Source organism: Henckelia pumila, chromosome 4 (genome assembly GCF_033568475.1).
Source record: "Henckelia pumila isolate YLH828 chromosome 4, ASM3356847v2, whole genome shotgun sequence".
NCBI classification, from domain to species: Eukaryota; Viridiplantae; Streptophyta; class Magnoliopsida; order Lamiales; family Gesneriaceae; genus Henckelia; species Henckelia pumila.
Genome location: NC_133123.1, coordinates 196,777,507 through 196,790,513, shown reverse-complemented (window position 1 = coordinate 196,790,513; position 13,007 = coordinate 196,777,507). Strand labels below are relative to the sequence as shown.

Genomic DNA, 13,007 nt, shown 5'->3' with positions numbered 1-13,007 from the left:
CTCGATTAACAAGAAATACCCGAAAACGACAGCATACCTATTCACAATCATTCAGAAAGAAAGAGAAAGCTTGAGAGAATATGTTCGACGGTTTACTCACGTAGTTCACGAAGTCCTATGCGTGAACCACAATTTGTTGTCTGGAATAATGCAACAAAACTTGTGCCATAGAAGGTTCAAGGAATCAATAGCAGAAAAATCCCCAAACACCTTGGAAGAGCTATTGCATAGAGCCAAAAAATACATACTCATGTAGGAAGCTGATGAGTTGCGCTTCTCAGAAAAAAGAAAGCGAGAAGAAAAATACGACAAAATATAATGCAAGACTTTGAGTCATGTCAATCTAAAGAAACTCTGCACGTAGATGGCAAACACATGAAAGCTAAAATAAATTTCATGCTGCTACTTTATTTGCTCTGCAGATCAAAATTTTTTATTTATTTCTACTTTATTTTAAGTTTAATAATAAGCTTACGTTTATATTTTTATTTTTTTTATTCAATTTAGGCAGAAACACAGCTCCATCAACGAATGCTTAACTCATCCGTCACGACCCATGCAATCAATAAGGCTACTCATCCATTAGAGGTTGGTCAGCCCTGAAGGACTACCTAAGCCACGATGCTATAAGAGGTCAATACAAAAAAAAAATAAAGTCCCGGGATTACTCATCACCTAACAGAGTGGGTTCAGGACTTCCCCATAAGAAAAAATCTTGGGAATATGATCCATTCCTAAGTATTCCATGTTAAGCACTACGTTATTTCTCCTAAAACGCAACAAAGAGTCATAGCGATTATAAACAATTCAAAAAAAATCATAGCGACTATAAAATTTTTTCAGAAAGAGTCATATTGACTATAAACAATTCAAAAAAGTCATAGCGACTATAAAATTTTTTTCAGAAGAAGTCATAGTGACTATAAAATATTTTTTAGAAAGAGTCATATCGACAATAAACAATTCAAAAATTCATAGCGACTATAAAAAAAATTTCAGAAAAAATCATAACGACTATAAAAAAATTTTCAGGAAAAGTCATAGCGACTATAAGTTTTTTTTCAGAAGAATTCATATCGACTATAAAAAATTTAACAAGTCATAGTGAATGTAAAAAAAATTCATCAATTCATGATAACCATAAAAAATTCACCAAGTCCTAAAGACTATACAGAATCATAGCCCCAAGGGGTTACATCCAATGCACCAACCTAAGAGGCTACATGAAATATGCTAACGCAAAGGTTTTCATCGAGATTACTATTCCAAAGGATTGAAAAAAATGCATTCCCTCAAGTGATTGCATAGAAGAAAAAAATTTCAAGGGCGTTAGAACAAATCTCCGTCGAAAATATTATAAGTGACGGTCCTAACGCATCTTCCCTCTTACAAGTGTTAGTAAAAATAATCGTTCGGAAGTATTGTCGTGGTCTAAACCGACCAGAGGGGTTGGGATCCTCCGCCCCCTAAACAACCCATCGCGCGGTCGGTCTTATTACAAGACATCCGAATCACCAAACACAATAATACATGAACATCATTCGGTTACGCCTTCATTGTCGCCACTCCAGCAAGCACCATCTCCGACTCATCGCCATCGTTGGCTTCAAATAAGACGCTGTCGTTCTTCACCAATGGCTTCAAAAAAGCCATCACCACCTAGAAAAAATACCATGGGAATAGCACTTGCGCTCCAACTCTCGCCTATGGGAAAAATTCAAATACCGATGTAATATCGTCGTGGTCAAACTTTTAAAAATAGTGAAAAACATTCATTATATTCACTAGCATATTTAGGGTCCGTTGGATCAACAAACATGTTAGTATTGAAATCCTAAAATCATGTGACGGACAGACTCAGAATTCAGATAATGAAAATTCGCATATCAACAAATAAATATATTATAATAAATGATAACAACAAGCACTTTCTCACAATAATTAATTGTTATATTCCATAACATGTATATATGTGTGTATATACACATATGTATGTATATGTATCTATCTCTATCATAGAACTGGATCATCACCGCCAACATCGTCGATTGCCTTCGTCGTCACCACACCACCACCGACGACCACTATCTCCGGCGAGATATCATCGGCCGGCCATCGCACAATCCCCCCCACCTTCGACAGTGCAACTTCTCCGATCGGCCACCTCCCTTTTTGATCTGCACCACCGTCGTGCTCCTCCCTCCTCAACCCGCAACACTGCCTCAACCTCCATCTTTGACCTGTGCAACCGCCACCCTAGCCCCATCGAGTCCAGATTTGGATAGCTTGGAAGCTAATCCATGGCTGGAAATTGACGGGAGCCCCTCGCCAAATCACCACCCCACCACCACGCCCTCGCACCATCCGATCCACCTTTTCTGAGTCACCCTCCCCCTTCGAGTTCAGATCTGGATGCTTTCGAGCTCATGAAAATAGATCTATGGCTGCAACTCGAAGAGAAGACTCGCTGGGACAATAAGCCACCATCGTCGAACCTCGCCCACCACCTCTCCCGTACGCCTCCGCAAACTCATCCACCGATTGGGAAGAAAGATGAAGACCCATGGCGAGAGATGGGAAGATAGACAAATACACACAAAATATACATACACACAAGTTTCCATGCACGTTGGAATGTGTGGGAAGGAGAGAGAAAAATTTTGCTATAGTAACAAAATTAAAATCCACGAAAGAGACAAAAATTGGTACCTGTCAAGTAAATAAATTGGACGATATTTCCTCTTTTTATTTTTGGAAGGCGATCAAGTGAATGATGAAATAAAAAATTGAGAAACAATTTTGAGTTGGTAGTTGTGATGAAAACATTATGGTGTTGAATTTATAATGGTACTAGAAGCCAGAATTTTACTGCGATTCTACGATCATTATTCAGACATGACTCTGATTCCTACTATCTTCAATATAGTTAGGACTTTGATTCCTACTATCTCCAATTTAATTTCACCACATTGCTACTGAAATTATTACATAACATTTTTGGGGATTGATAGTGTGTGTGGAAAAAGAGGGGGGGGGGGGGGGGGGGTTGAATACACACTCTAATAATTTTATGATTTAACGCGATAAGGTAAGAAAATGTTAGTTTACTTAACCGATTTTTCTCAACTTCTTAGATAAATAAGAACTACTAAATAGTGCAGAAAACGGCTCTCACTAAACTAGGTGACAATAGTTAAAATATGATGTGATGCAGTAATGTAGATGTGCACATAATTGTTTATGGATGTTCGAAGATCAATCTCCCATGTCACCCCTTCTTCCTCAAGGGAAGGATACACTAGAAGACTTTGACTATTACAATGTCTTGTAATACACCCGATCCAAGTTAGGACTTATCACTGCCTAAAATGAAACTACTATATTACATTGATAAGATTCCTAAGTTCTTATCAAAATTCTTCGGTAGATGATGAAAAATGGCTAAGATTCTAAAAGCTTAGAATCTCAAATCCTTGGAATGTAGTAAGTGTTCTTCAAACAATAGCTTGGATTGAGTAACCCTTGGAAGGATCTCTTAGAAGATCAGATGTGCTTCTGTTTGAGCAAAGGGTTGAATGAGCAGTAAAGTGTTGAGAAAAATTTTGAGTGCTCAGATGGTTTGATAATATGATGGTTGTTTATGCTCTATCACTTTTATTTGTATGACTCGAGTATTTATATCTCAATCTTCAACGTCTCTATCCCTTTGTGTCAACGGTAAGAAACATCTTTTCAGACAGATATACACCAGAAAATATTTCTCTTTTTGTGGAGTAAAGTCTGTTCATCTTCAAAATATTTGTACTTGAGGTTTTCAATCTGTCTTCATAATAAATGCTATTAATGGCCTTTGGAGCTTTGTCAAAAGACTCTTTAAATGCTTTGTCCTTTCGCATTTAAGTTGTCTTGTCAAGGATCCGTTACTAAGAATTTTGTCTTTATGAAGTCGGTATATATCCTTGAGACTTGTATTACGGTTTACATTCATTCCTATAACTAAGATCGGTTGATGTTTGAGGACCAGCTGATATACATTATGGAGTCGACTAATATCTGGAAATCAGTTGATATCCAAGAGTTCTGCTGATATCTGTAAGTCAGTTGATATCTTCCAGTCGGTTGACATGTTTAGATTGGTTGACATATTTCGGTAGAAGTTTTTCCTGTTTTTACATATGAATGGCGGCCATACTATTACAATGATATATTTTTTTGTTATCACCAAAAGTCAGGATTCAAAAATTTCCCCCTTTTTGGTGATGACAAAAGCTATTCCCCGAAAATCATAACAAATAACACATGGTAATGAATTCATTGCGAAAATGAATTGCATTGATACATAGTTATTAAATGTAATCATTAATAAAATGCAATAAAATCCTATTACACCCACTGTGCTGAGATAAAATAAAAATTTTACCTTTTGTACCAACTATTGCTTCTTCTGCTGCCATTTTTGCTGTGGAATGTCACGCTTCTGTCATTCAATATAAACTGATTTTATAGGCTCTTCCCCTTTTTTGACATCACCACGAGTAAGATGAGAAATGATCTCTCCAAGTTGAGAACCTACAGTGGCTTGGAATGAGTCAATGCGGGAGTAAATATGAGCAGTCAGGTCAGCTTGAAGAACCGAAATATTCGCAGTGGTATGATCATTTGTGTGACGCACAGTTTGGGTCACTTTATTTGCAATTGTTTTTCAGAGCACACATATTTCGTTCTTTATAGTTCTTCAATTCAGTGACATACTTGGTGAGTTTAAATGATAAACCGTTCAATCGAGACATGATAGCAGAGTGAGAGTCGACAATAGCGGCATCTTGTCCGTGAATGCAATTGTTAAGACTCTTCATAGTAATACGAAGATTTTCAATGATATTTTCCAGATCACATTCGGGAGACTCCATGTACACTAGAGACGTTGACGTAGGCTTGGTTGCCATACTGACGTTGTCAGTGCTGGATACAGGATTGGTGATTGCTTGAACAACAATTGTGGTTTTGACAGTAGATAGGATGGTAGGATCATCATAGGTTTCTGCCAAAATTTTCATGTATTTTGATGGAGGTTCAACTGTTCTGGTGATTTGGTCCGTATTGATTGTATGGTTTGTGGGAAGAGTCTCTTCAAAGATGGTTTCTGGAGATGATTTAGCTGACGTTGTCTCAGTAAGAGATGATGCGTCCTGAGCTACTTCGAAGTCAGAAAACGACTGAAAAACTTCTGAAACAGAAGTAAGTGGAATTTCAGGTAATGGATCATCAGTAGCAACTGTGTCCATAGCTGTTGTCTGGGATCGAAAGTTCCAGGATGAAGTGTTGTCGGTGGTTCTTCTGATGTAGTTGCAAATCCTGTGGAGAATGTGGAATAGTACAATGAATATTCATCTTGTGCTACTAGAAACTCTTTTTCTACGGCCGTGAATATGGGTTCATGTTCATCAGATTCATTGTGAGATTCCATGGTGAGTAGCATGGACTTAGTTTCTTCAAGATACATTTTATTATACTAGACAGACGGTTGAGGTATGTAATGTTTCAACCGATATTCATTCAAAAATGTACCAGTGACATCAAATGATTGTTTGAGATGCAAAATGACTTCACAATCGTCTTTGGTGGTCTTGCTCATTGGATTGAAATTTCGTTCTCATTGAAAAAGAACATATCAGGCTAGGCTATCGCGAAGTTGAACATCAACATGTTTGAATCTGCCGAGAGCTGTTTCAAGATGAGAAGTAGCAGTAAGAACAAAAATCTTGTCCTCCAATCTGGCTAAGTATTCCAACTTTTTCTCGTGAAAAATTTGAGAATATGAGATTTGTTTTCGGTAGGTGAACCACTCATCAAATTCTCATAGCCGGAATCGTACTGATTTGAGAATGCCAGAAAGAATTAGCAATGCTTCAACTTTAGCAACGGAGGGCATCTTGGATGGAGGTAGAAGAACTCCTTTGCCTTTGTCTAGAAGATTGATTATGGTTTTGTTACCCATATTTTGAGCATATGACTCAGTAATTGTAATCCATTTGGATGGATAGGAAAGAGAGACTAAGGATGAACTGATTTGTTGATCAGTGCAGATAGTCACTACTTCAGAAGTTGGGGTAGATTTCGTAATCAACGATGGTGAAATGGGTGCAATTGTAACTACAGTGCTGTCAATCGGGGTAGGTACCAATCGTAAATTAAGGCAATATTACCTGAGCAATGGATGATATCGACAGCTCACTTAATGATATAGGTACATCAGCTGATGAAGAGATTATCGGTGTTGATGGTGCTGAGACTTCTATAGACGAAGCTGTGATCTGCGAGGTTGGAGTTTTTTTATTGGTCTTCGGTTGAGGTACTTTAGGGACCTATTTATTCTTTGGATAAGGGGAAGGACTACAGAGACTTGAACGAGGGGAGAATTATCGATAGCATCCTCGGCTTAATCGAAGTCAAGATTAACAATGTGTCTGCTAGTTTTGGAATGATTCTTTTGAAGGTGAGGTATACCAGCAATAGCTATCTATTGTTCAGCTCCAATTTCCTGCTTAATGACTCGCAGATGATCGGTTATGACTTTGTTCTTTTGTATAAGCACAGGGATAGTAACTGCATTGAGCCATTTTGAGACATGCAGTAGCTCAAACTCTGAGGAGTCAACATCAAGTAGTTCGAGTAATATGTGGTAGATTTTCAAAGCGAATTCTTCAGATTGGCCTTTACCTCGAATCATCTCACAGAGTGTGGAATATAAAATAGATGACCAGTTAAAGTTCAACTGGGAGGCAATAGATGCCATATACTGAAGCTTTTAAAGAGTAATTTTTTCATAAGAGCCTGCTTTGGCGAGTAACTATTTGGCCACTATGTTAGCTAACAGACTATAGGCTCGCTTTACACTTTGCTTGAGCCCATTGATTTTAATGGGTGCACCATCCAAAGTGAACTGGGCCGCCCAATGAGTAGCATTACCATCAGGTAGATCTGAGCATTTTGTCAAACCCTTGGTGAACAACTCAAATGTTTCACTGAAGAATGACTGATTGAACTCAATGCCATGGTCATGGATGATGCAAGTGATTCTTCCATGATTGATTTGCATGGAGGCAAAGAATTCCTTGACAAAATTGTAGTTGATGGTGGAACAAGAGCCAAGAAATTTTTGATGTCCTGAAGCTTCAAGCATACGAAATATCTTCGATATTTCTTGATTTTTGATGGAATAGATCTCATCGAAGTTAATACCCAAGCAAGTCTTTTGGATTGAAATCTTTGTGCTGTCTGAACTTAAGAAACACTTAAGATAGCACGATTAGGTGTTGCAAATAAGACGAAGAAGAGAGCCCAAGACAATTATCACAAATTATAATCAGAAAAATCTGGGTATTCTCATATATATATATATATATATATATATATATATATATATGTTTGTGTTAGGTAAATAAGATATCCTGAAAAGGTAAATAAATTTTGAATTTTGAAATTTGAATTCGAATTTGAATTTCAAAAAGAACGAGATGGCGTTTGGGATAAGTCATCAGATCTCATAATGATGAGTTGCAACTTTTTACCAGTAGTTGAAGAGCGGTTGAGGTGCAACTCTGCTGACTCTTTATCTTCCTGATTGTTCCTATAAATACATGACCAAGAATAGTTAGGATATTCAATCAATCGCATAAAACCAAAATATTTATCAAAATGTCTAGTTGAGAAGGAGATTTTCTGGGTGAGTTCAATGCTGTATTGACTCAATCTCGAAAGAGAAATTTTGAAGAGCGGGTTACTGAAAAGGTTTTTGTAGAGTGGGAGGCTGTGGAACGGTTGCGTCATCATTTTTCTGTTGATGTACCACTGACCTATATTGTTGATGTTTGTCGCTTTACGGCTTTAAAGCGTCAGTATAAGGATTTTCTGTGGACAACTCGTATCAGGGACATTTTCAGCGCTAAAGGAACCCTTTTACTGTTGCTCTACACAGAATGTCATGAGTTGAAACGAATCTGGGAAGATGATATAGGTTTTTCACGATCTCCTACTGTAGAGCTTGCTACTTTTATCCAATCATGGCGAGATGCAGTGAACAAGGAGATACAAAGGACTGAACTAGCTTTTGATGCCTTGTTGTAAAAGATAATGTTTAAGTTTTCCTATAACAATGGTGTCAGTTCTCTTTAAGTAAATGACTTTCTATGGAAAGTGACTACTCTTTTTACTTTTGCTACTGATCGGTTTATGCTTGAATGTTCATAAATCTCAGTAGTTAATGTGAAATATGAATCTAGAAATTTCTAGCAGTCTATTTATTTAGAGCGCATGGTTAAAGATCAAAAAATCCTTATAAAAGATGTTGACGTGATATCCGATATTTGGTTTTTAGTGACCTTTCATTTTCTCTCTAAAAATATAAATAATAAATTATGCACACATTTCCATAGAATATCAGCAAATAGTGATGCGACAGGAGGCATGGCACTTATAAGATAACATATTAGTATTAAACTCGTAGGTCTCAACTAATGTACAGTATTAAATGTATATCAGTTACTGATTTTACTCGACGATGACCCTTGAGTTCTCAGGCTCCGTTATCTTCCTTCTTATCTGCTTATAAATATCACATGAAGGTTAGTGTAAAATAGGATTAGATATATCAGATAGTAATCAGATGGAGGCTCAAATCTTTGAATTTCAAAAGAAATATTATCAAGATCAAGTACTTGCACGGGTGATGAAAGTGTATGATCAGGTGCAAGCACTTGGTTACCATAAGTCATCTGATCCTCCTTCATTTTCAGTTGAGGAAGCCTTAAATTATTATGCTAGAGCTCGTCGGTTTTGGCGAATGCTGCGAACTCAATCCAATCGATATGTACTCAAGCCATCGGGTTGTCTTCTTTTGAGGCTATATGTTGAGAAGATGAGCTTGGAATATATGTATTTCTTTGATGATCGAAATGATGCAACCAGTCCGTTTAATGTGCGAATTGGATGCTTGAGTGGGGTGATTTTGTAGACAGAAAAATAGAGAAGACAACTATTTTGTGGCTCCGAGATTTAAACATGTCAGTTGTAGGCAATATTATTAGACATGAGTTAGAAAGCTGCATTTAGTTTAAATTTTAATGTAATATTCAGAATGTACTATTCAAAAGTAACTTATGCAGCTTTGTATTAAATGAATGAAAAATGAATACCAAAAAAATAAACTTATCAGGTTGTCTGTATTGAGATTTTTTAGATAAGTTAGCATTGATTCGGTATGTAGGAGACGGTTGGCCGAAATGACCTTTCACCTTCTTCGTCTTTCACCAATAAATAAACCATCGAGCAACAAAAAAAATTAGTTCAAGAAAAATGACAAAATAAAATATTAATTTGAATGAATTGTCTGAAGTTCAGGAGTACGAGATTCATAAGAGTAGATATAGAGACAGGGCAATAGAAAAAGGAATGCGAATATGGTTTTTCTTGGAAGCTATTCGCTGTAACACTCCTCTGAGTTCCGCTATTACGTAACATCATTATGCTGAAGGATTGCATCGATGCAAACGTCTTTTGCAAACTTAGAACACTCGTAATGTGCTAAATCCTGCTGCAGTTAGACTTTTGATTCTCCTTGCAGAGAGAGATGAAATGCAGAACATTTACTTTGAGGATGATTTCTGCAATGGTCAAGGCTCGCTGACTCTGTGGATGATTGAATGGAGTCATGAAATGATGAGAAGAATAGCTGCAGCTCATGTAGAATATTGTCAGTCTTAAAAAAATATGTATGCATCTATGTAAGCGTGTATGTGTTCAACGTATTGAACGTGAAATGTTCCCCCTAAATTTGTGCTTACTTTAACTTAAATCTATTAACCCAAGTATGTTGCGAAAATAAGAATACTTAGCGTCCAGTAATGGTTTAGTGAAGATGTCGGCTGCCTGCTGATCAGTAGATATATAGATCATTTGAATCTCTTTCTTCAGCACATGTTCTCTTATGAAATGATGTCGTACATCGATGTGTTTTGTTCTTGAATGCATTATAGGATTCTGAGTGATTGTAATAGCGCTTGTGTTATCACAAAATATGGGACCCTCATTTGATTCCATAGTCTCGAAGCTGTTGTTGTATCCATAATATTTGTGCACAACAGCTGCAAGCTGCTAAGTACTCAGCTTTGACAGTTGAGATAGCAATAGATGTTTGATTCTTGCTAAACCATGAAATTATTCTATCTTCCAGAAATTGACAAGATCCTCTAGTGCTTTTTCGATCAATTTTGCATCCTGCATAATCTGCATCTGAATAACCAACTAAATTAAATTCTGAGTCTTTGGAGTACCAAAGACTCACGTTAGGAGTACCCTTAAGATATTTAAGTATTCGTTTAGCAGCTATATAGTGTGATTGTTTGGGTGCTGCTTGAAATCTAGCACATAAACATACTTCAAACATAATATCAGGTCTACTTGCAGTTAGATATAATAGTGAACCGATAAGTCCTCGATACATCGTTACCTCTATCGGTGCTCTTGCTTCATCTTTGTTAATTTTTATGGAGGCACTCATAGGAGTAGATATTTTTGAACAATTTTCCATGCCAAACTTCTTAATATCTTTGGCATATTTGGCTTGATTGATGAAGATGTCATTCTCAAGTTGTTTTACTTGTAATCCAAAAAAGAAATTCAACTCGCCCATCATGCTCATTTCAAATTGTTCCTGCATAAGCTTAGCCTAGGATTATTTGAACCAAATATAATGTCATCCACATAAATTTGAACAAGAAAAATGTGATCTCCTTTGGTGAATTTGAAAAGAGTCTTATCGACCGTTACAATAACAAAGTCATGATTTAGCAAAAAACTGTGATAATGTATCATACCAAGCTCTTGGTGACTATTTCAAACCGTAAAGTTCTTTGTCAAGTTTAAAAACATGATTAGGAGTTAATGGATTGACAAAACCTGGTGGTTGTTCAACATAGACTTCTTCCTGGAGTAATCCATTAAGAAAAGCTGATTTCACATCCATTTGATAAACTTTGAAGTTCTTGTAGGCAGCGTATGCTAGAAATATTCGGATGGCTTCAAGTCTTGCTACTGGAGCAAATGATTCATCGAAATGAATACCTTCTTCTTGTCTAAATCCTTGAGAAACCAGTCTAGCTTTTTTTCTTATCACCGTACCATGCTCATCCAATTTATTGCGAAATACCCATCTGGTACCTATGATATTCTGATTATTCGGTTGAGGAACTAGATTCCAAACTTTGTTTCTGGTAAAGTGATTTAGTTCCTCCTGCATTGCTTCAATCTAGCTAGCATCTTGTAAAGCTTCATCAACTTGCTTAGGTTCTAGCTGTGATATGAATGATAAATGCAGTAACTCATTAATAATTTGATTTCTAGTACGTAATGGAGCGATATGATTACCGATGACCAGCCCAGGTGGATGATATTTGCTCCACCGGAGACATGGTCCAAGGGGATTTGTATCCTGATTTCTTGGGGTATCATCTTCAAGTCTGACTGTGTTGCCAGGTGTGATAGTTTCTTCTTCAATTCTTGGTTCTTCATGATTTCGACCAATTTGGTCTTTGGTTGGCTGAGTAGTAAGGGACTCTGGTTCAATCCTCCTGATGGGAGGCTCATCACTATCACTTTCATCATTTAGAACGGTCGTTTCTAGCCTATTTGCTACATCTTTAATATTTATTTGAGATTGATCTCTACATACAGTAGTTTCATCAAAAATAACATGAATGGTTTCCTCTACTGTCATTTACTTATTATTGAATACTCTATAAGCTCGACTGACTAAGGAATAACCAATGAATATGCCTTCATCTGCCTTTGCATCGAAAGCTATCAAGTGATATTTGTCATTGTCATGGATAAAGCACTTGCATCCAAATATTTTGAAATATGAAACATCAGGTTTTGTGCCATTCCATATCTCATAAGGTGTTTTGTTGTGTTTCTTGTTAATCATAGATATGTTTTGAGTATAACATGTTGTGTTAATTGCCTCTGCTCAAAGTCTTTGAGAGACGTTAGAATCAGCAATCATAGTTCTAGCTTTTTCCTTGAGAGTGCGATTCCTTTTCTCAGCAATACCATTTTGTTGTGGGATCCGAGCAGCTGATAACTCATGCTTGATTCCATGGTCATCTAGATAGGATCCGAAGATTTTGTTTAAAAATTCAGTGCCTCTATTACTCCTGATCCAATCCATCACAGTACATTTCTCATTTTGCAAACGTTTTAAAATCTTGATCAAGTGAGTAGTTGTTTGATCTTTAGAGGACAAAAAGATTACCTAGGTAAATCGATAGTAATCGTCCACAATAACTAAAGTATATCTCATTCCCCCTAAGCTTCTGACCGGTATAGGACCGAATAGATCCATGTGCAATAATTCTAAGCATTTGGAAGAAGACATACACTCTTTTGTTTTAAAAGTAGCTCTTACTTGTTTGTCTTACTGACAGGCTGAACACACTTTATTCCATTTAAAATCCCCTTTGGGCAAGCCAAGAACCCGTTCATGTTTGCTCAAATGTTTAATGGACTTAAAATTTAAATGATTCAAACGCTTATGCCATAACCAGTGCTTATCATTTTGAGCAACAAAACATGTAGGAAACGATGGTTGATCACATTGCCAATTTATCCTATATGTGTTTTGTTCTCTTAATCTGGTTAGCATAATTTCACCTTTACTAGATTCGATTGTGCATGAGTGTTTGTGGAATTCAACAATATGTACATTATCATACAATTGACTGATGCTAATCAGATTATAACATAGATTATCGACAAGTAACACATCATTGATAATAATGTTACCATGAGTAATCTTACCCTTACCTACAGTCTTACCCTTTGAATTATCATCGAAAATTATTTTTGGTCCTTTGTAGTATATGTTCTCAAATAATAAGTCTTTGTTTCCAGTCATGTGCCTGGAGCATACACTGTTGAGATACCAGGTTGTCTTTTCTACTATTTTTTTT

At 36.7% G+C, this 13,007-nt stretch overlaps 1 protein-coding gene across 1 annotated transcript; it reads right to left on the bottom strand.

Annotated features, from left to right (window-relative positions):
* Positions 1 to 10,888: 10,888 nt before the first annotated feature.
* Positions 10,889 to 11,296, bottom strand: LOC140862552 (uncharacterized mitochondrial protein AtMg00820-like). The gene has a single exon (XM_073265578.1). It carries the CDS (start codon positions 11,294 to 11,296, stop codon positions 10,889 to 10,891), a length of 408 nt encoding a protein of 135 aa, XP_073121679.1.
* Positions 11,297 to 13,007: the final 1,711 nt, after the last annotated feature.

What these genes read in the sequence shown, in the direction of transcription:
- LOC140862552 (XM_073265578.1), bottom strand. Translation starts at nt 11,296, where the DNA reads ATGCAGGAGGAACTAAATCACTTTACCAGAAACAAAGTTTGGAATCTA.